Source organism: Malus sylvestris, chromosome 8 (genome assembly GCF_916048215.2).
Source record: "Malus sylvestris chromosome 8, drMalSylv7.2, whole genome shotgun sequence".
Lineage (NCBI taxonomy): Eukaryota > Viridiplantae > Streptophyta > Magnoliopsida > Rosales > Rosaceae > Malus > Malus sylvestris.
In genome coordinates, this window is record NC_062267.1 from 11,857,333 (window position 1) to 11,879,508 (window position 22,176).

General features: G+C 38.3%; 2 protein-coding genes across 4 annotated transcripts; one reads left to right on the forward strand and one right to left on the reverse strand.

Annotated features, from left to right (window-relative positions):
- Positions 1–12,126: 12,126 nt before the first annotated feature.
- Positions 12,127–15,468, forward strand: LOC126632763 (uncharacterized). 3 transcript variants are annotated; one of them, XM_050303233.1, is made up of 9 exons: positions 12,127–12,556; positions 12,653–12,944; positions 13,125–13,187; positions 13,404–13,443; positions 13,781–13,845; positions 13,978–14,094; positions 14,397–14,525; positions 14,712–14,807; positions 15,008–15,468. In XM_050303233.1, exons 1-8 carry the CDS (start codon positions 12,504–12,506, stop codon positions 14,772–14,774), a joined length of 822 nt encoding a protein of 273 aa, XP_050159190.1. In that variant the 5' UTR covers positions 12,127–12,503; the 3' UTR covers positions 14,775–14,807; positions 15,008–15,468. The 3 variants fall into 3 exon arrangements, with proteins under 3 accessions (XP_050159190.1, XP_050159189.1, XP_050159192.1); XM_050303232.1 differs by having other exon boundaries at positions 12,128–12,556; positions 14,712–14,775; XM_050303235.1 differs by lacking the exon at positions 14,712–14,807 and having other exon boundaries at positions 12,133–12,556.
- Positions 15,469–17,951: 2,483 nt separating this feature from the next.
- LOC126632762 (glucan endo-1,3-beta-glucosidase 5-like) lies at positions 17,952–21,615 on the reverse strand. The gene is made up of 2 exons (XM_050303231.1): positions 20,575–21,615; positions 17,952–19,231 (listed from the first exon to the last, which is right to left on the reverse strand). The coding sequence occupies exons 1-2, from the start codon at positions 20,919–20,921 to the stop codon at positions 18,103–18,105; spliced, it is 1,476 nt and encodes a 491-aa protein (XP_050159188.1). The 5' UTR covers positions 20,922–21,615; the 3' UTR covers positions 17,952–18,102.
- Between the last annotated feature and the right edge of the window lie 561 nt (positions 21,616–22,176).

The following is a 22,176-nucleotide window of genomic DNA, read 5'->3' on the forward strand; positions in this document are numbered from 1 at the left end:
CGCAGTGAGTGTTCGTTTTTATAGAGGAGGAGAGAGAGGAAGGTCGAATAGGAAAGTTCCGGAAAGTACCCGACCCGATTATTTGGAGCCCTACCCTGCCGTTCCCGGCCGTTTGTTGGAGGACATTTTACTTTTGGGCTTTCTGTTTGGGCTTTTTTTGTCCAAAGGACATTTCCTTCTTTATTTTTATTTTTTATTTTCATATATGAATTGGATTAAACTTTACCACATCACTTATTGCATGTATTTTTTTTACTAATCTAAAATTTACCGCCACTTACTACTACAGTATAGTTGTATTACTCTTCACTTGTAAGTAAAAGGTCTAGGTTCGATTTTCGCCAATGACGAATTTGAACTACATTATTGCAAACTCATTGTGAGGCTTAGCCACTCCCCCACCTTTTAGTATAGATAATATCGTTTGTTAGAAAGAAAAAAACATTTACTACGTGGTGATGCCAATGTATTATTTGGAAAATCAAGATAAAACCACAGTCCATACAGTCCATACAAAATTATTATATCACTGTGCATAATATATCGTAAGAGAAGAACCGAAAGTTATTTAGTGCTCCGAACATGACAATGTAAGAGAAGAAAAATGCACTCTTGCAGGAGTACCGACAACAACTCTTTAAACTTTTTGTTTTAAAAACATATTTTTTTTTGTGAAAAACAAAAAAAAAAAAATTTAGCTTAAGTAGAAGAGATGAGTAGACTGGTATGGTCACGACATAAGGTTGATTTGTAGGCCCAATGTTTCATTCAAAAAAGGCCCAATATCAAAAGTGGGATGAGGCGGGAACATCTAAAAACGCACCGTTTTAGTGAGAACAAGCCTCACATCCACTAGAAGACATCAGTCAGGCAATCTCTAACCGAAAGGTCTACTAAATATATTAACCGACAGTAATACATTTATACTAAATAATAACATGTTTTCTTGTTGGTTATAACCGACAGGATTTCCTAAGAAAAAATTCAAATGCAACGGCTAGTAGCCGTTGCATTTGTCTTTTTTTTTATTTACAAAAATTTTCAGATAACTTCTATTTTTTCCTATAACTTATATTTCACAAAATTTATTTCATATTTTTTTTAAATTCCATTTTTTTACTATAACTTCTATTTCACAAATTTTGTTTCATATTTTGTTTAAATTCCATTTTTTTCCTATAACTTCTATTTCACAAAATTTGTTTTTAAATAATAAATTATATTTAGCCCTATGACCTTTTGGCCCTCGGTTGGAAATGGTTTTTTGTGAAAGGGCTAAAACGAGCCCTCTGACCCTCTGGCCCTCGATTGGAGACGGAGGCAAATATGATCATGTACTGTTCATTAAAATATTAATATCTTGGAGAATCTTGGAGAGCCAGAGGGCTAAAACGAGCCCTCTAGCCAGCCATCGGTTGGAGATGACCTCACATTCTTCTCCTTCAAAAAATCCACAAACTAGCAGAAAAAAACATTCAAACATGAATTTCAAAACATTGGAAAATTGGAACTGGATTAAAGAAAAAAAATGTCTAAAACTTCCAAAAATCACGACATTCCAATGCTGCAATGCAAACATAAAATTCAGGGTAAGCCGTAAATCAGCGCACATTCTTAAGGTTTTACATTCATCCACTGACTGGATAACTAAAACCGAAATCTAGAACAACAATCTCATAGCGTCCTCTGGATTGCAAACACGCAGACCGCAAAAGCAACGTGCAAACACGAACAAGGCCAAGCTGTGAAACATAACCAAGCAAATCATCATCATTTTCTTGCGCTTTGGGTGACGCTTTTTAAGAGCATCAAGCTGCATCATTGCCCAATTATCATCAACAATGTCATCATCATCATTCATCAGATCATCCCTCTCTCTATCTCGAATGGTTCTAGTAACGTCACGTGCTGCCTTATACATCCCAAGCCAAGTGGCTGAACACACAAGCACAGAATGGCCGAGGATGTGTCATAAGGAGAAGCACGAAAGACCTTCCCTGCCACTGGTGATCCAAAAACATTATTGGAAAAAAGTGAAGAACAATGTAGTCGGCATCAAGTTTTCAGTTTATGTGCAATCGCGTGGTTTCTGCCCACCATGACTTCAAATGCTTCTGTATTCCTAAAATACAACAGAAATTTCAAATATTGAATCGGGTCAGTTTAGATACACCCATTGAATCACTATGCACATTTCACACCCAACATTGGACACAAGTTAAGAGATCTTTTTTCAACACTTTTTTCTATACAAACACTTCACAAACATCCTATGAGCATCAAAAAATTTCCTCAACATGGTCGATCGATCTGTTGGAGCAAAATAAAATGCAGAGACTTTCAATACTTTCTAACAAAAACTTTCAAATATCGAATTGGGTGATTTTACGTACACCCTTTGAATCATTCGGTGCACCCATTCTCCCAACAAGTGTGATACATTATTTTTTTTGCATAAACCCTACAAAAAAAAGGGAAGAAAATGATGAAACTGAATAAATCTGTTTTCTTTCCTTTCTTTTTCTCATAACCCAAACAGAGGAAAAGTAGCAAATAACCACATCTAACAAATAGAAAATAAATAAACGACTTTGCAAGTGATTAAACCCTACACATTCACAAACTTTCAACCAAAAACGAAATTTTCACAAAAAAATTACCTGTTGAAAAAGATGGTAGCTTTAGCTCTGTGAACGCCAGAAAGAGAGATGGAGCTGCCATGGAAAAAGAACACACTATTGGATGTCATCAGTCATCATTGAAAGTAGGGTTAAAATATTAGAAAGTTTTTGTCTAGTGGTGTTGTTACTTTCGGTTCCCCCCTCACTTACTGTTTTTTATTCTTTGCTTTCGGCTCTTCATGCTGTAAAGCAAAAGCAGGATATTAGATTAAGTTTTAGAGGGATTGCATGTCATCATGATGTTGGCTTAGCTGCCATCTTCCCTGCTCTCTTCTTCACGTTTCTTCTTCCTTATATGCTGCAACTTGTAACATTTTTAGTCATGAAATAAATATATAAAACTTCAATATGGTATCAGAGCAGGAAAAATAACCTGCTTCTGCATTTCTTCTAGCTGATCGTATTCCATCTCCGACATGGCGGAAGAACATTCTTATTCGTTTGGAGATGAAAATCCCCTGCCTTCCTCCTCAACCGTGTCTGAGGTGGATGTAAATCCAAATCAAAGATTAAGCTCGGTCTTGTTAAATGAGTTTAATTACTTACCTTGGTCGAGAGCAGTGAGTCTTGCCCTAGGTGGAAGATCCAAGCTAGGGTTCATAAATGGAAGCATCGAAGTCCCAGATGTTTCCTCACCAACTTATGAAATCTGGCTTTGCAAGGATCAACTAGTTATGTCATGGCTCCTAAATTCCATGGAACGTAAACTAGCTGAAGTATTCAGTTATTCTGAATCATCATTCAAGCTATGGGAGACAGTCAAGGAGATGTATGGCAGCCAGAACAATGCTGCACGTGTGTTTCAATTGAAGAAGGACATTTCCAACCTACAACAAGAAGGAAAGCCCTTTGTTCAACTTCTGGGCAGCATGAAGAGCATGTGGAATGAGCTGGAAATGTATCGGCCTCATACAACTGAGGCGTCTTTGCTACTAAAAAGGGCAGAAGAAGACAAGATATTCCAACTCTTGTCAAGCCTCGATTCAGGATACGAAGACCTACGAAGCCACATACTCATGAACCCCGATCTACCTTCCTTCACCAGCGTATGTGCAACAATCCAACGTGAAGAAGTACGAAGGAAAGTCATGAACATTGGCACAAAGACCGGTGTAACTGAAGTAAGGGCTTATCTAGCCAACGAAAGAAAATACAAAGTGAAGAATCCACACTTAAAGTGTCAACACTGCAACTATACTGGTCACGTTAAGGAGACATGCTGGATTTTACATCCAGAATTAAAGCCAGAGTTCATGAAGGATAACAAGGGCTCACAAAGACTGAACCGTGCACCACACAAAGCCAACAATGCAACTGCCTCAACATCTCATGGTTCTGATGCACTCAAGAATTTCACTGCAAATCCAGCTGCACTCATAAATGAGTTTGCAGTGTATCTTCAAAGCAAGAAAGAGGTTGGCTTTGAAGATGGAAATTCAATAGCTTTGCTAGGCAAGTTCGCTGGATTTCTGACAGACACACAACACATGACCCGAGATGACATGCAAGGTATCATGACTGCTTTCAAAACTGCTCTTAATGTAAATATGATGCATGATTTGTGGATTGTTGATTCGGGTGCCACAGATCATATGACCAACCATGTTTCTAAGTTTCACAAGTTTGAAAATTTTTCAAAACCTTCTCAAGTCTCAACTGCCAATGGTGAGAGTTCTAAGGTTTTAGGGAAGGGAAATATCAACTTAATGTCGGACAAAATTGAGTCAGTAGCCTTATTTGTTCCTTCTTTTCCATTTCAACTTCTATCTGTGGGAAAAATCACTAATACCTTAAATTGTTTAGCCATTTTCTCCCCTCACAATGTCATTTTTCAGGATTGCCTTACCAAGAAGACGATTGGTGAAGGGTTTTACCTTGATGGCCTCTATTACATATCAAAAAGCAGTCCCAGAGGATTTCAAGCCAAGTCCAGTCCATCCCAAGATAGTCAATTGTGGCATCAACGTTTAGCTCATCCTGCCCAACCTGTTTTGTCATCCTTGTTTCCAAACTTAGGAAATGATTTAATTTTGTGTGAAACATGTCATTTGTCTAAAGCCACCAGATTACCTTTTACCTCATCCTTATCTAGGACTAGTAAAGTTTTCGAACTAGTTCACTCAGATGTATGGGGACCAACGTTTGAATCTTTTGATGGTTATAAGTATTATGTAACGTTTGTTGATGATTTCTCTAGAGCCACCTGGTTATACCTTTTAAAGTCTAAGAGTGAAGTGATTGAAGTTTTTAAGGATTTTCACAATCTTGTTAAGAATCATTTTTCCTCTCAAATTCAAACCTTAAGATCTGACAATGGCACCGAATATATGTCCCATATCATGTCATTATATTTGAGCAAGCACGGTATCATGCATCAAACAAGTTGTGTCGGCACACCTCAACAAAATGATGTAGCTGAAAGAAAAAATCGTGACATACTGGAAAAAACGAGAGCATTAATGTTACAAATGAACGTACCAAAGAGATTTTGGTCACAAGGAGTCATGGCGGCTGTGTACATCATCAATAGACTTCCTAGCCGAGTCTTGGGGTTTAAATCTCCACTTGAAGTCATGAAAGGAAGAAAAATCGACCTTTCACATCTTAGAGTCTTTGGTTGTGTCTGTTTTGTTCATATACAGTCACACCATCGAGATAAATTGGACCCTAGAGCTCTCAAATGTATTTTTCTTGGTTATTCATCAACACAAAAAGGATATAAGTGCTATGATCCTCAACTAAGAAAAATAATTGTATCTAAAGATGTTCGATTTCATGAAGCTAACCCTTTTTTCAGCAAATCACATGAAGCCACAAGTCAGGGGGAGTGCATCTTAGACCTAATTCCTCTACCAAGAATCTGTACTCAAGATGTTTTAAATGACAGAGGTGCTAACCATGACCACATTGATGAATCTTCTACACCTCTCATTGAAGTCAATAATGAAGGTACTCATCCTGATAGTTCTGTGCATGATGATGACAACGGCAACCAAGAAAATCCTCAAGGTGTGGATGAAAATTTGAACGAGGATGAGATAAACCTCCCAGAACCTCGACGCAATCCTCGGCGTGATAGACAACCTCCCACAAGGTTTCAAGATTTTGTCACATATAAACCGAGGCATCCAATTTCAAATTGCGTGTCGTATCAAAAGGTAACGCCATCTCATGCTGCCTTTCTTAACAATATTTCAAGTCACAGTGAGCCTCAAAACTTTTATGAGGCTAATAACCAAGTTGTGTGGAAAGAAGCAATGAGAGATGAACTCAAAGCACTAGACCAACACAAAACCTGGAGCATCACCAAACTTCCACAAGGAAAAAAGGCAGTGGGCTGCAAGTGGATCTATAAGATCAAGTTTAATTCTGATGGTTCGATTGAGAGGCATAAAGCCAGGCTGGTGGCTCGAGGATTCACTCAAACATTTGAGGTGGATTACAAGGAAACATTTGCTCCTGTTGCAAAAATGAACTCAGTAAGGGTTCTATTGTCTGTTGCGGTCAATAAAGGTTGGTCTATGTACCAAATGGACGTGAAGAACGCCTTTCTACATGGTGATCTTGAAGAAGAAGTCTATATGAGATTGCCACCAGGACACCCTCAAAGCCAAGAGCCTAATTTGGTGTGTAAGTTACATAAGTCAATTTATGGATTGAAGCAATCGCCACGTGCTTGGTATGCAAAACTAAGTACCGTTCTTCATAGCATTGGTTTCAAAAGGAGTAATGTAGATTCATCATTATTTGTTCGCACAAGAGCTGCGAGCAAATTAGTTGTGTTAATATATGTGGATGACTTAATAATTACAGGTGATAATGCTGCTGAAATCACCACACTCAAACAGTCACTTCAACAAAAATTTGCAGTCAAAGATCTTGGGGTGTTGAAGTATTTCCTTGGAATCGAAATGGCATCTTCTTACAAGGGACTATTTCTTAATCAACGAAAATACGTCATGGACCTACTTAAAGATGCTAATATGAGTGATGTTAAGCCTGCTCTTACCCCTCTTGATAGCAAGCTCAAGCTTGACTTGGGAGGCACGTCACTCTCGGATATCAGCTTATATCAGAGGCTTGTCGGCAAGCTGATCTACCTAACGATCACCAGACCAGACATCTCACATTCAGTAAGTATCGCCAGTCAGTTCATGCACTCTCCCACCATCGAGCATCTGAACCTTGTCAAAAGGATCTTACGTTACTTAAAAGGGTCTGTTGGTCGTGGCATCCTCATGGCAAAGAATGACAACACTCAAATCATGGGGTACTGTGATGCTGATTGGGCAGGAAACGCAATCGATCGCAAGTCCACCACGGGTTACTGTACCTTTGTTGGTGGAAACTTGGTCACGTGGAAGAGCAAGAAACAAACTGTCATCGCAAGATCAAGTGCTGAAGCTGAATATCGTGCAATGGCCTCAACCGCGTGTGAGCTGATATGGCTAAAAGGACTTTTATGTGACTTAGGAGTGTTCACAGCTCAACCAATGACATTATTTTGTGACAACCAGGCTGCCATGCACATAGCATCAAACCCCGTCTTTCACGAGAGGACGAAGCATATTGAAGTCGACTGTCACTATATCCGTGAACAAGTACAGTCGCAGGTGATTCAGACGCATTACGTAAAAAGCTTCGATCAGCTGGCTGATATATTCACTAAACCTCTGGCTTCCCATCAGTTTCAAAGGCTCATCTCCAAGCTTGGATCCATCAACCTACTGGATCCAGCTTGAGGGGGAGTATTGGATGTCATCAGTCATCATTGAAAGTAGGGTTAAAATATTAGAAAGTTTTTGTCTAGTGGTGTTGTTACTTTCGGTTCCCCCCTCACCTACTGTTTTTTATTCTTTGCTTTCGGCTCTTCATGCTGTAAAGCAAAAGCAGGATATTAGATTAAGTTTTAGAGGGATTGCATGTCATCATGATGTTGGCTTAGCTGCCATCTTCCCTGCTCTCTTCTTCACGTTTCTTCTTCCTTATATGCTGCAACTTGTAACATTTTTAGTCATGAAATAAATATATAAAACTTCAATACACACTTAAATCAGTAAAATTAAAACCGCGAAATTTCCAAAACCCAGAGCTAAAAACAAATGACTTGAAGGGGGTTAATCGGAGGAGATAACGCAGAGAAGTGGGTTTCTGTTCTACCCTTCTTCCCTCATGAATATTGCCCAGTGCTCTCTCTGCAAGTAACCCACTCCGGCCTACTTGTGGTAAATAAACAAAGAGAACGTTCATAATATATTCCACCGGTCTCTTTTCCTCACTGATGATCATCACCTTTGGACCGACAAAGTACAAGATCAACGACTCTGATTAATGAGCAAACTCTTTCTTGCATTCCAATAAACCCCCCATTTTTCTTAATACGACATGTTTACATTAAAACAGGTAGAGAAATAAATTGGAATTGAATCTGTTATACTTGATAATCGAACTTAAAGTTGTTATTATGTGTCAGTGAAGAAAAATATCACTATATTAAAATATTAATTAGCTACACCAATTATTCCCGTTTGTTAGCCCATTTTTCTTTCAAAATTTGGTTTGATTTTGAAAGAAATTGAAATTAGTTACCAAATGGTCATTGAGTGGTCATTTCAAATCAAAATTAAGTAGTGACGTTGGGTGCATGGTTTTCTAATACAATGACATATTTACAGTAATTAATATGGAATTTGATTATGTCACCCAATAGACTAACAATAATAATTGGTATCGACCTCCACATTTATGAGAATTGAACATAAGACATTTTCCATTCAAATGAAAATGAATATTACTAAGTCAATGTACCAAATGACAGTTGATAGTTGAACTAAAGCACTAACTTTGATCATGGGGTCAAAATCTCATTTCTCCTCTTAATATAGTTTAGGACAATAATATCGTTTGTAATAAAAAACATTATATGATTTTATTATTTTCAATTGGTTTTTGTTTCGAACCTCTAACTAACATTTGAAATTTCTCACACATCAAAATAGACTCGTCAATAGTCATTCTAAAATTGACTTTGTGTAAACCAAAGTTAAGATGAGATTTTGATACAATTTCAAAGACGAGACTATACTAATGGAATTCTGCACATTTCAACACCATAGTTTGATTTGCACATGATTTTGATAAGTAAAGTGGTTTTCACACATTATTTTTAGCTTGTTACCCACCCTTCCTTATTTTTAGTCATCGAATTGATTAAGTCTAACGTAATCAACAACCAAAATTAAGTAAAAATGTGTAAAAAGTTATAAGAATGTGTTTTATCATTTCTCTTTTGACAATCATTTGTAACTCCAACTTTCATGCAAGCTTGGCCTGGCCTAGTTCGAGTTGGGCGACCGTCTGGGGCCAAACAAAATTAGAGCATCAACTTCCATGCAAGCCTGACCTAGCCTAGTTCGGGTTGGGCAACCGTCCGGGGCCCAACAAAATTAGAGCACCAAAATTATTAGGGTGCTATATTCATATATGTTTTCATAAGAGTATAAATTTATAAAATTTGGTTAAATGATCAAGAATTTTAACTAGAATTAGTAGTTTGTTGCCTAAAATTAATGACGAGGTCATGGGTTCAAAGCCCTATGTTTTTATTTACTTTCTAATTTTTACGAATTATAAAAAATTTTAATCAGAAGCGATGATTTCTATTGTTTAAAATTAACGAGAGGTCAGGAGTTCAAAATGCAATGTGCATGTTTATTCTTTCCAATTTTTACGAATTTCTAAATGCAAAATAAATTACATTTTCGTGTTATTAAATTATTAAGTTTGAAGTATTTTTTATGTATAATTTTATCGAAATCTTATATGTAAAAACAAATAATTTTTTTATATGAAACTAGGACGTGGCTCCGAACCTTAAAAATATCAGAACCGTGCCTTGCTTCTATGCATTCATCGTATGCAAAATTTGAGATTTGTTTATCAGATTTCGAAAAATCTCAAGGTGACAAAAATTTAAATCCATGCGGAGGAAAGTTGCACAATCTTCCTATAAGACAATGTATCGTGTGGGGGAGAGAGAGAGGTGGTAGCCTACTAGGTTCTCGTGTGGGTTTGGTCGGTGGACAATACTTGGGTCCTCACTAGGGAGGATCCAATTTACTCACCAAACTATGTGGATCAATCATTTTAAAACACCTATATACTCCCAATACTTGCAATATTTGTAACCAAACAGAAATTCTCGCTTAAAGCATGTTACCAAGCAAGGATCTTCTTCGTGCACTCCATCTTTTGTCGGCCACATCATAGGCAGTAAAAAGTGAATCCTCTTTAGTGAGGACATGAGTCCTCACTAGGAAGGACCCAATTTACTCACCAAACTATGTGGACCAATCATCTTAAAAAAACACTTGTAATGTAACATCCCACATCGTCCAGAGGAGTGAATCATATAAGCTTTATATGTATATTCTCATCTCTACCTAGCACGAGGCCTTTTGGGAGCTCACTAGCATCAGGTTCCATCGGAACTTCGAAGTTAAGCGAGTTCACGCGAGAGCAATCCCATGATGGGTGACCACTGGGAAGTTCTCGTGTGAGTTTATAGAAACAAAACCGTGAAGGCGTGGTTGGGGCCCAAGACGGACAATATCGTGCTACGGTGGAGTCGAGCCCGGGATGTGGTGGGGGCCCGACCCGAGATGTGATAATTTGGTATCAGAGCCAATACTTGGTCAGAAGTGTGCCGACGAGGACGTCGGGCCCTAAGGGGGGTGGATTGTAACATCCCACATCGCCTAGGGGAGTGGATCCTATAAGCTTATATATATATATTCTTATCTCTACCTAGCACGAAGCCTTTTGGGAGTCACTGGCTTCGGGTTCCATTGGAACTCCGAAGTTACGTGAGTTCGCACGAGAGCAATCCCAGGATGGGTGACCCACTGAGAAGTTCTCGTGTGAGTTCCCAGAAACAAAACCGTGAGGGCGTGGTCAAGACCCAAAGCGGACAATATCATCCTACGGTGAAGTCGAGCCCGGGATGTGGTGGGGGCCCGGGTCAGGATATGATATTTAATCTCCCAATACTTGCAATATTTGTAACCAAACAGAAATTCTCGCTTAAAGCATGTTACCAAACAAGGATCTTCTTCGTCCACTCCATCTTTTGTCCTCCACAACCATAGCAGGTCCGACTACAACTAACTCGTCGACTCCATTATCGTCAACTTGGTACAAGATTCTTCGGAACTACATGCCCGTTGCGGGAGGCCATCTTCAGCAATTGTCGCTGTTCACAAGGAGGACGACAAGTCGATCTAGCTAGAGGGATTGAAGGTGGGTCGCCGGAAGGGAGAAGGATTGGTGGTGGGTTGCCAGAGAAGAGAAGGATTAGTGGTGGGTCGCAGTGAAATTTGGTTGTTTGTTCAAATTTGAAAAAAAAAGAAAAAAAGAAAGGGTTTTCAAATGGGTAAATTATTGCTAGATAATTGTTTTTGTTTGTTCTTATGTTTGAAATGGGGCAGTGATGATGAGAGCACTGGCAGCCATGGCCTGGGGAGAGGATGGTTGGAGACGAAAGGAATATGTGGGATGTTTGGATGCATGACTTACTTAAATAACGGGGTGTTTGGTTGCTAATTAAATAATGAAAAGTTAGACACGTGTTTTAATTTTATTGGGCCACATCATAGTTAGTAACAAGTGGATCCTCCTTAGTGAGGAGAAATTTTTTATTGTGACAAGAACAAGAGTGGTACACCACGTGTTTTTATGTAAATGGTGATAAATTTTATTTTTTAAGTTGTTAATTTTTTAACACATATATTTCATTATTTGTATAGTAACACGTGGTGTACCACTTCATATGCTGATCACATTGAAAAATTTCTCCTTAGTGAGGACCCAAGTGTTGTCTTTGGTCAAATTTATAATGTTAGAATACTATGATGTGACAGTTATATCAGTAGTCCAAGCCTTGCAAAATGTCGACCATGGCATGCTATGCCTCGCAAAATGTCCATCATGGCATGCCAATGCTATGCCAATGTCATGCCAAGCCTCGCAAAATGTCGACCATGACATGCCAATGAAATGTCAAGCCTGGCAAAATGTCGACATTAGCATGTCAAATATCGACCATGTCATGCCAATGACATGCCAACGACATGCCAAGCCTCTTAGTTAGATCCACCCAAGTGTTGTCTTTGGTCGAATTATTTCTTCACGGCCGAGTTTTTGCTACGCCCAAAACTCTATTTGGTCCTTTAAAATTCAAATTTCTCTATTTTACACCCGAAACTCCAATTTCAATTAATTATGCCATTTTCTGTCAAATTTGTCAATAAAAGACTAAAAATGGTATTATTCTGATGTGACATTCATATCAGTAGTTAGGTTGAATTTATAATGTTAGAATACTGTAAAGAAATAATTTGTTCGAAGCAAGCAAACAGTAATGAAAGACTTAGATTTAGTTAAGGCGATCTAAAAATAATTAAGATGGGTGGATAGACAATATGTATATTCTTTCTACACTCAAATTTAAATCTTTATCTCTGTAATTTAGATACAATATATTATATAGCTTGGATAAAAAAAATTTTGCCTTGAGAAAAACAAAATTTGATAAGCTTTGCTGCATGACTTTTTCAAAATCGAATGGAAAAAAATTAGGGTTTTGGTTTTGGGTGTGATAGCCAGCCCAATTTTCGAAGTAGTTCAAACACAAACGGGCCACAAAAGGATCCGTCGGGTGTTACCGCCACCCGCCCTCTTCCCGCGCCGTCTTCAAGATTCAATCATCCATCCATGCTCCGATTTCCACCCATAAACCAATAAACGCAGCGTTTCAGAATCCAAATGGAAAAGCTGTCACCTTCTTCTTCGTCTGTCGACCACAGAGCTTGGACAGAGTAAGCTGAAGAGCAGCAAAACTCATCAGTCATCACAAATTCTCCACATTTCTCAATTTTTGCATGCCAATTTTCTAACACAATTGAACATTTCAGGGCCCAAGATTTGCTGAAGCAAAAATTGATTGCAGAAGATGATTTCTCATGGAGATTAGATTCAAAGTCAAACTCAAGGTCAATGGAGAGAGAGGAGGAGAAAGAGGAGGAGAGAGAGGAGCTGTTGAAGTATGTGGGAGGGGTTGATATAAGCTATTCAAAAGAAAACCCATCAATGGCATGTGGAATTCTTGTGGTTTTGGAGCTCAAAACTCTCCAAGTTGTGTATCAAGACTTCTGTGTTGTCACTCCCAATGTGCCTTATGTTCCTGGCTTCCTTGCCTTCAGAGAGGTCCAATTTTCATGTTATAGGTTTTCTCGAGTTCGAATCCGCCTTCCCCTAGTTTAGAATATCGTCTTGTTAAAAAGGAAAAATGCATTACATTTTTTTCCATGTCATGAATTTTGCATCCCTATTGATTGATGTAAGCGTTTTGGTTGTTTGATGTATTTGATTGTTTGTATTGATTAGGCCCCAGTGTTGCTTGAGCTTATGGAGAAAATGAAAAACAACAATAGTCCTTTCTACCCACAGGTGACCGTTGCCCTTGCATTCTCTGGCTACACGAATTCGTTATAATGTTAGATATTTGAACTTGTTTAGAATTGCTTAGAGTTTATCAGTAAGGTTTAATATTTGATTCTGGTTTTTCATTTTTACATATCAATGTCTTTTAACTTTATGCCAAATCTGGCAAGTTGGTACCTTACAATTTGGGTAAATAACAATGTTTATCCTTAATGTTAACAGCTTCTAATGGTTGATGGAAACGGAATACTTCATCCTCGAGGCAAGTCCTTTGACAAAAATCCCCGTGGACTATATGCTTACCCTTTTCAAATGAAAGCTAAATCACCGCTTTTTCTTATTTATATACTTCTGCTTTCAAATGTGATTTGTGACCTATGGGGGGAATGATGGTCTGAAATTGCTGAAAATATGGTTTGGGCACACTTTTAGGCCTAGTGAATCTTTTGCTCACTTCATTTAGAACCTGTTAGTTCAATTTTTCGTAACTTAGACGATACAATCTGTTAGAGTTCTGTCTTTACCTTTGGTTGATTGAGAGCAGTTGGCCCCTCACTCAACTCGAGATTTTTTTAAAAAGGGTAGAATTTGTTTTGTAGGTTTTGGCTTGGCTTGTCATCTTGGCATTCTGGCAAATCTACCTACTATTGGGATCGGAAAAAATGTAATACTGATAGTAAAAATTATATTACATCCATACCTTTCATAATCTGGGCTTTCTCTGCATGTCTAACTTTGAGAAATTTCTCTTGATATAAATTGAATTCATGAGTTGTGACAAAGTACCGTATTTCAGCTTCATCATGTGGATGGTCTAACACTATCCGGAGTGAAGCAGCTTCTTGAAGCCCAAGAAGACAGTACTGAAGGTTTTATTACTTTGAAAGGATGTTCAGGCCGTACATGGGGAGCGGTAAGCATTATATAAGCTCTATTTCTCCTCTAATAACTGTTAAATTTTTTATTAAAATTTGATCTGCTATGGTATTTAAACTGTGATGGGAATCTTGAGCGGTTGGAGTGTAGTACAGGGAACTTGAAGATCCTTATCATTTTGGTTTTTGGTTTGTAACATTTTAGTTTATCTGAACAATCACAGACACTTTGATTAAAAAGTAGAGTGCCTTTGCTGGAACTATTTTCACACTTTGCCTTGTGTTCTCAGTTTCAATCGATTCAATAAAACTGAAACGGCATTCTCTTTCTGTTTTTCAGGCAGCAAGATCTACAGGTGGCTCATTGAAACCTATATTTATTTCAACTGGTCACCGTATATCACTTGATACTGCCACCAGAATTGTGAAAATGACTTGCAAATTTCGTGTCCCTGAGCCTATCCGGCAGGTGAAAACCGGAACTCTTGGAATGTTTTCAGTGTTTCCATATTCACTACTTCCTGTTTCTTACTAATATGCTGGACATAAAAAGCTGCTTGTAGAGCAGATTCTGTGGTGAGGACAACCTTATATTATGGTTACAACACCTAGAATAAGCTTATTTTTTTAAACAACAATATACATTTGTATGCAGATAATCTCTTCTAATTCCGCAATTGGTCCAGAAAATCTCAATGTGGCTTTCGTTATGTTGTGAGGTTGTTCATAATTTCTTTTTTCTTTCAGAAAGGTGATTGTTTTTGTCGGTAAATAGACCACTTAATTTACCACAAACTAATGACAAAGATGTGTTCTAGTTCGCTTGTTCGCTAAAAAGTTTTGTTCGTCATTTTTTAGAACCACCGAGTTCGATTGTATTATTTCATTAGTTCATGTTATGTTTGGGAAATTATATTCAAGCTTTAGCTGATCCTTCTGATGTTGATGCAGGCTGATATAAGATCTAGAGACTATCTTCGGAAGCATCAAACGAGAACATCCAAAGATTGAGTTTTGAAAATATGGTAAGTGCCCTGGTTACACCACCAGGCTTTCCAAGAGATCCACATCGCCATCTACACTTGAAGACAACGTTCTGAAGTCCATGACGTGCAATCAAGTATCCGAATTCGACGAAGTCCAATCAACGTTGGGACAAGGAGGGGTGACAGTTGAGAAGTTTTGTAGACAACTTGGACAGTACGGAGGTCCCGGACGGCACTGACGGCTTAACATACTTCAGCACCTCCTCTATCGTCCTTTCTGTGCTTGCGCTTTTGGCTGCAGCTATTCTCCAGACGACATCATCGTCAACATTTTCGTCATCTTGTATAACGCTAGTACAACGCTAAACTAGCTGTAAAAATTTGATTACTAGAGCTGAAATCTCTAAATAAGTGATTGACGAATAAGCTAAGAGCGAAAAAACCGAATACCCTACTATGATCGGTCGATATAAAAACACAAACACATGCGTACACATATGTATACACACAAAAATAGACATGATATGCATGCATTTTGTCACATCCCGGCCTGGGTTCTACCACATCCCGGGCCCGTTCTACCACCGTAGCACGATATTGTCCGCTTTGGGCTTACCATTCCCTTACGGTTTTGTTTTTGCTCAACTTCAGAGTTCCGATTGAACCCAAAGCAAGTGAGCTCTTAAAAGGTCTCGTGCTAGGTAGGGATGAGAATATACATTTAAGGATCACTCTCCTGGGCGATGTGGGATGTTACAATCCACCCCCCTTAGGGGCCCGACGTCATTGTCGGCACACTTCCGTCCAGGGATTGGCTCTGATACCATTTGTCACATCTCGACCCGGGGTCCACCACATCTCGGGCCCGTTCCACCACCATAGCACGATATTGTCCGCTTTGGGCTTACCATTCCCTCACGGTTTTGTTTTTGGGAACTCACGAGCAACTTCCCAGTGGGTCACCCATCCTGGCAGTGACCTCGTGCGTTACTCGCTTAACTTCGGAATTCCGATGGAACCCAAAGCAAGTGAGCTTCTAAAAAGCCTCGTGCTAGGTAGGGATGAGAATATACATTTAAGGATCACTCTCCTGGGCGATATGGGATGTTACACATTTAGTACTGGTTTAGTACTAAGGTGTTTTTATAAAAAGTGGTATAATAAAAAGCTGAGCTAAAATAGGAGTTTGATAAACACTTAAAAACAGTTTATTTTCACAGTTTTGGGTGCAAAAAAAAGCTGAAAACGTGAAGCAACAAAAATAAGCTTATTCTCATAGTCAATGTTCTAAAAAACGCTAGGCGCTAGTCGGGCGGTAGGCTGGGGCCTAGCGCCTAGGCGGTTAGGCAGAGCTTAGGTGGACTAGTGGATTTAAGTAAATCTATTATATTTCGTGTAAATAAGTGTCTGTTTACACTTTAAATATATATAATTTCCTCATATACTACAAAATTGAATGACATATATATTATGAAGTACTGGAACATAATAAAAACATGGGGAACAAAGATATAATGTGTGTTCATTTAAGTATGCAATAAGTCTCTTACAATTTATGAAAAAAATAAAATGTAAAATGAAATTTATCTATTTTTTGTCTAAGTGATTCATGACCTAGGCGGGTGCCTAGGAGGTCTAGGCGGACGCCTCAGTAGGTCTAGGTGCCATTTCTTAATTTTCAAACGCCTAGACATTAATCGGGACAGTGGTCAGCCGCCTAGTGCCTAGGCGGGGATTTTTAGAACAGTCCTCACAGCACAACAAAAAAAGTTTTTTCTTTCAAAGCACAACAATATCAAACCAGTGATAAAAAATATATAAACCCTAATCACACTTCTAAGAGCAAGCTCTAGTTGCTAAACAAAAAGCAGAAAATATGGAGAGAGAGAGAGAGTAACCTTTGGTGAATGAAAGAGGTGGCGGTCAGGGGTTATCTTTGGGTTTGGCTGAATTTATAATGGTAAATTTGAACGAAATGTTTAAAGGAAGCAAAAGGTAAAAAAACCAAAAGGGAAGTCTGTTTTTTGGCTGTATAGCTGCATGCCAGTCCATTAACATTAAACGACTACTCTGTGATCACTCACAACACCGAAGGCTACGAGTACTTGTTTAATGTTAATGGACTGGCAGCAACTACAGTAAAAAAAAGAAGACTTCTCTTTTGATTTTTTTAGCGTTCGCTTCCTTTAAACATTTAATTTGTTCAAATTTAGGGGTGTGTTATCCACACATCTCTTGATAATTTCTGTCTGTTGATCTTCTTCAATTCATTCGATCCGACGACCAAAAATTAAAAAAGTTTGTGAGAAGTAAAATGAGATGTGTGAATATCACACCCCCAAATTTATTGTAGTTGCATGTCAGATGGCCACACGGCCACACAAACAAAAACACCTCTACCCCACCACCACCCCCTGATTTTTCCACTCAAAACCTGACATTATTGTGTCTCACCCCTCTCACACAAAATGAAGAGGCCCACATCAACGATGACCACACTTAAGACCTTCTCCTTTTGGGAGTTGATTTGACCAAATGTTTTTTGATTGGAGATAGTCTAAGTGAAACGTATTTTGATTTTAAGCCATTACTTTACAATTTAGGATTATATACGAGAACTCAAATATACCAAACCCACCCCCTCCAAATCTCTGACCTTATGAAAGAGCAAATGGCACTTAAAACCCTAGGCTAGTTGGATGAAGAGTGACATGAGCTATGCTAACTAGCTAATTTGAAGATCTAAATACAAAGTACGTAGTGTAACGCATGACATTTTAGTTACTCTCTGTCACATTTCCAAATAAATTCGCCTATTTAAAAGGTAAAATGGTCAATTTAGATCCTTTCGACGAAAATTAAAGATCGAGTGTGATTTGTTCAGGGTTTAGGGTTGATGACAGAAAACGGAGACTTCAATTTGTTGTGTATATTGACTGATTAGTGCTACACAAATATGAGTTCATTCAGCCCCAACTGTGCTTGACAATCCTGAGTAGTGTATATATTATTTTACACCAATAATATACAAAAATCCCTCCCAAAAAAAAAAAAAAAAAATCACAGAACTGTATACAGGAACATAAACACAAACACCACCAATCCTAAATAACTAGGCTTTTCAAGGGAGCCAGCTCTGCCGTTCACACTAGACGAATAAGATGATCGGATCATGATACTAAATTTGCAGTTTCCAGTAGATGGATCACTCGTGGTGGTAGTCGAAAGGTTTGGAAACTTGCAGGCAGTATCCAGCTGATCATTCATTTGATAGTAACTGTTAAATGCGTATGAAATGTTGCCGCGAGCATCCAAATCTCCACATGAAGTTCCATATCCAAGACTGGTGCAATCAGCATTTGAACAAGCGTAGCTCACGCTTAGCGCCACTTCTGGATCATCAAGACTTGCCGAGGGCGACATGACACACCATTTCTTTTCCAGATATTGTACGCCGCTTGCTCCTATTAATCCATTCGAGCCCGTAGTTCCTAGACTGAGCTGATACTTGGGGGTTCCGTCATAGTAAAACAGCCCCCAATGGCGTTCAAAGTTACCCGGCTGAATGCTCTTGGCATCTTCATCGATGAGGCTAAATAAGTAGGCGTCCACAGGGCCGCTTCTCATTGGAGTCCCTGCATTGTTCTTGATATGGGACATAAACCCTTGGTTGAACCGCTGGGCATACTGTAAATTTGCATTGCGGTCCCCATCTGTAGGCCAACCGATCTCTCCAACAATTATGGACAAGTTTCCAAATCCGTTCTTCTGCAATGCCCATACAAGGGTGTCGTGGTTTGCATCAAATACATTGTTGTAGATTCTTCCATTGTCGTTAATGGGACTTGAGTATCCATTGAAAAAGGCGTAATCAGCAGGGAAACTGGGATCATTGTAGAGGCTTATGAAGGGATAGATATTGACGGTGAATGCAGCACCGTTGTCGCTCAAGAACTTGACAATTTCAACCACGAGATCCTTGGTGTCTGGTCGGAAGTCTCCATTAGAAGGTAGGTCTGAGCCACTGCTGTCATAAATGTCAGCGTTGAGGGGAATCGTGACCTTAACCTGATTGCTCACACCAGCTTTTATGAGAGCTGACTGAATATTCTGAAGGGCAGGAAATATTGTTGGAATATAGGTTCCATTGTATGTTGACAACAATGGTTCATTCCCCACTGCCGCATACCTTGCAGAGAATGTATGAAACAGGTAAGATCTCGAGAGATAAACTAGACGTAAAACATTTAGTTATAACCGGAAAGGCTGATATGATAAGAAAAAACAGTAACAACTAAAAACGGAAAAGGTTCGCATCCCCACCTTCTGGAACAGTTTTTCCTGATCATGAAATTTAGAGAATGTCTGCCACTATTATTCTTCAGTTCAATTTCAATATAGCTAATAGATTATGATTAGAATGCTATATAGCAGAATCTAAATTAATAGAAAGGGGTTCATATTTAAATTTGTACGAGACTATAACCGATCGGAAATGTTTCATGCTGTAGGCATTGCTATTCAAATTTCATGAACGTTATTTCCTGCGCTGCAGCATGATTGTACTTTGTTAGATGGATATGGCTTTCTCTTGACTATTTACAGTGAAGACTAATTCAAAACAGTTAAAAAAGGGCTTTATTTACAAAGCCATCTAATGATAAAATCGACTTTCAACTAAAAACCACCACCTGAAATGTACTTAAACAAGGCAGAAGGATGAAGCATCATCACCTGAGTACTGAAACATTCAATTGAAATAACCTTGGAATGACAGGGGTGGTATACCGCAATATGCAGTTTTGTAGAGAGATGCTCCAACTAGCTATTGCAAGGAGGTTCAAACCTTTAAAACTAAGGGGATCCCTGTGGAAAGTCAATGAGAAACTCCTAAATAGGTGAGTTTAACACTAGAGAGTGGTGGCTCAAGCGTTGCAAACCACTCTGCTACTAAACAGAAGTCCTACTTTTCTAATAATTGTTCATTTCACTGAAAAGCATCAGAGATGCAACTGAACCGAACCACATTGCTGGAAATACTAGTCAAAATAAATTCGAACTCTAAAACCAAAGGACAGGTCAGGCAAGGTTCTAGCGGGATGAGATGATGGCTGATAGCGTGAAAAAGGCTCTAGGCTTCTAGCTTCCCCATATCATCTTTCGATCACGAAGAATGAATTACATAGCAGCTCATCAAGAAGTTGATTTCCTAGAAGCAATAAGATCACACACACACCTCTCTAATGGATTCATTTGCATAGAGGCAAAAACCAAGGAAACTATCTTATAAGCATTCATAAACTAAGATTTGGGTACCGAAAAAGAATCTACGGGCCTTTTGATAACCACGTACTTTTCCTCTATTTAGCATAAAAATTGAAAACTAAAAACGAAATTATTATCAAACTGCGCTAATGTTCAGGCTTCTCACTATTCTATTAGATCAATTATATGCATAGCTGCACATTTCTATGTAACTCCAATTGAAGAAACCCAATTTAAATCACATGTTCTATTAGAGAGAGAATTTACCTAATATCCACACCATTGGAGACATGTGAGGAGACATTCTTGGAAACCCATTTCTCAGCTGCCTGCTTACTGTTAGCCAAAGAATACAGCATCTCATTTGGAATCCCAACCATCACCTGAATCCCAGACTTGCTCAAAGCATTCAGAATATCCGAATCGGCATCGAAAAGCTTGACCTTTTGGATCCCGTTGTCCTTCAACATCTTCACAATTGTTGCTGGTGGGAGAGGGTGTGTTAACTGTGTCCCCCAGTTCACCCCAATCCCAACTACTAATCCCACCCCAAGATTTAAGAACAAGAAGGCAATACTTAGGCCTCTAAAGCCCATACCTTTCAGCAACCCCATCAAAACCCTTTGGGAATTTGAGTTGAAAACTGGTTTTGGAAGTAAAGTGAGGGAGTTTAAGAGAAGGGTTTGAATCTTTAGAGCTAAAGTTTGCAACTTTCAGCTGCTGAAGCTTCAAAATTTTGAAAAACCCAGTTCTAAATTTGAAAGCAAATACTGCTCCTACTAGCCCAAGGAAAATTCAAAACATGGAAAATATTAATTGAAGTAAAAAGGCAAACTTCCTAATCGTGAACCAAAATTGAAGTGTGGCAACTACAAGAAAACAAGAAGAAGAAAGTAAAGCACAGAGGGTCAGCCCCAAAGAGGAAACTAATGCTAAAATGTAAAACTGAAGATTTTTGGGATATACAAATAGTTTTTTACACAGAGAAAAGAGTAATGATTGATTGGAAGAGGGTGATCAGGTTGGTTTGGCAAAAAGTGGCAAAGATTTGGTACTAAATGCTGAAAATTTAGATGATTTCAAGAGGAACAGGACAGGGTTTTTGGGATTTTGGAATTCTTGCAAAAAAAGGAAGAGGAAAAAAGAGAGTAATAGAAGAATGTTTTCCGTCTATTTGGGTGAGAGTTGAACTTGATCGATTGGAGGGTATAAAAATGGATTCTGAATTATATAATGGTAATGATATGAGAATAATTAAAGAAGAGTGTTGATTCTGTGTACTTTAAAAAGGAAGAATCTTGAAGCATTGGGAATATGGGGATAGTTTAGACTTTCTCTCTTCATTGCTGATAGTGTCCAAGTGCAGCCAAGAGTGTACAGGTGATGTGTGAAGTTCACTCAGTACAAATGGATGTCAGCAAATAGAGAATAACTCCTCCTAAGCGTTTGAGATCCACTGTGATTGGTATCTCGTACATTGTCATACATGAATAAATAATACCTCATGTATTTTGTTCTTTTTTGACCCCACCCTTGGTGTATCTAATTCAAAGAGAGGTTGTCCTATCGTACACGTGGTTATGAGCATTTCAAAAGAAGATATCAAATTTTAAAAAATAAAATTTAAATTTAAAAGATTATGTGACACTTTGGTCATTTTAAAAATTTTGTTATGCATTCGATATGTCAAATTTAAACTATTATTTATTTTTTTATAATTGTAATAAGTATTTTTTAGAATAAATAATAATAATAATAATAATAATAATAATAATAATGGTAAAAACAAATTATTAATCACTAAAAAGAGATTTGAAGTTGTTGTTAAATTTGACAGCAAACACCTTTGATGTCAATCCACGCCATGTA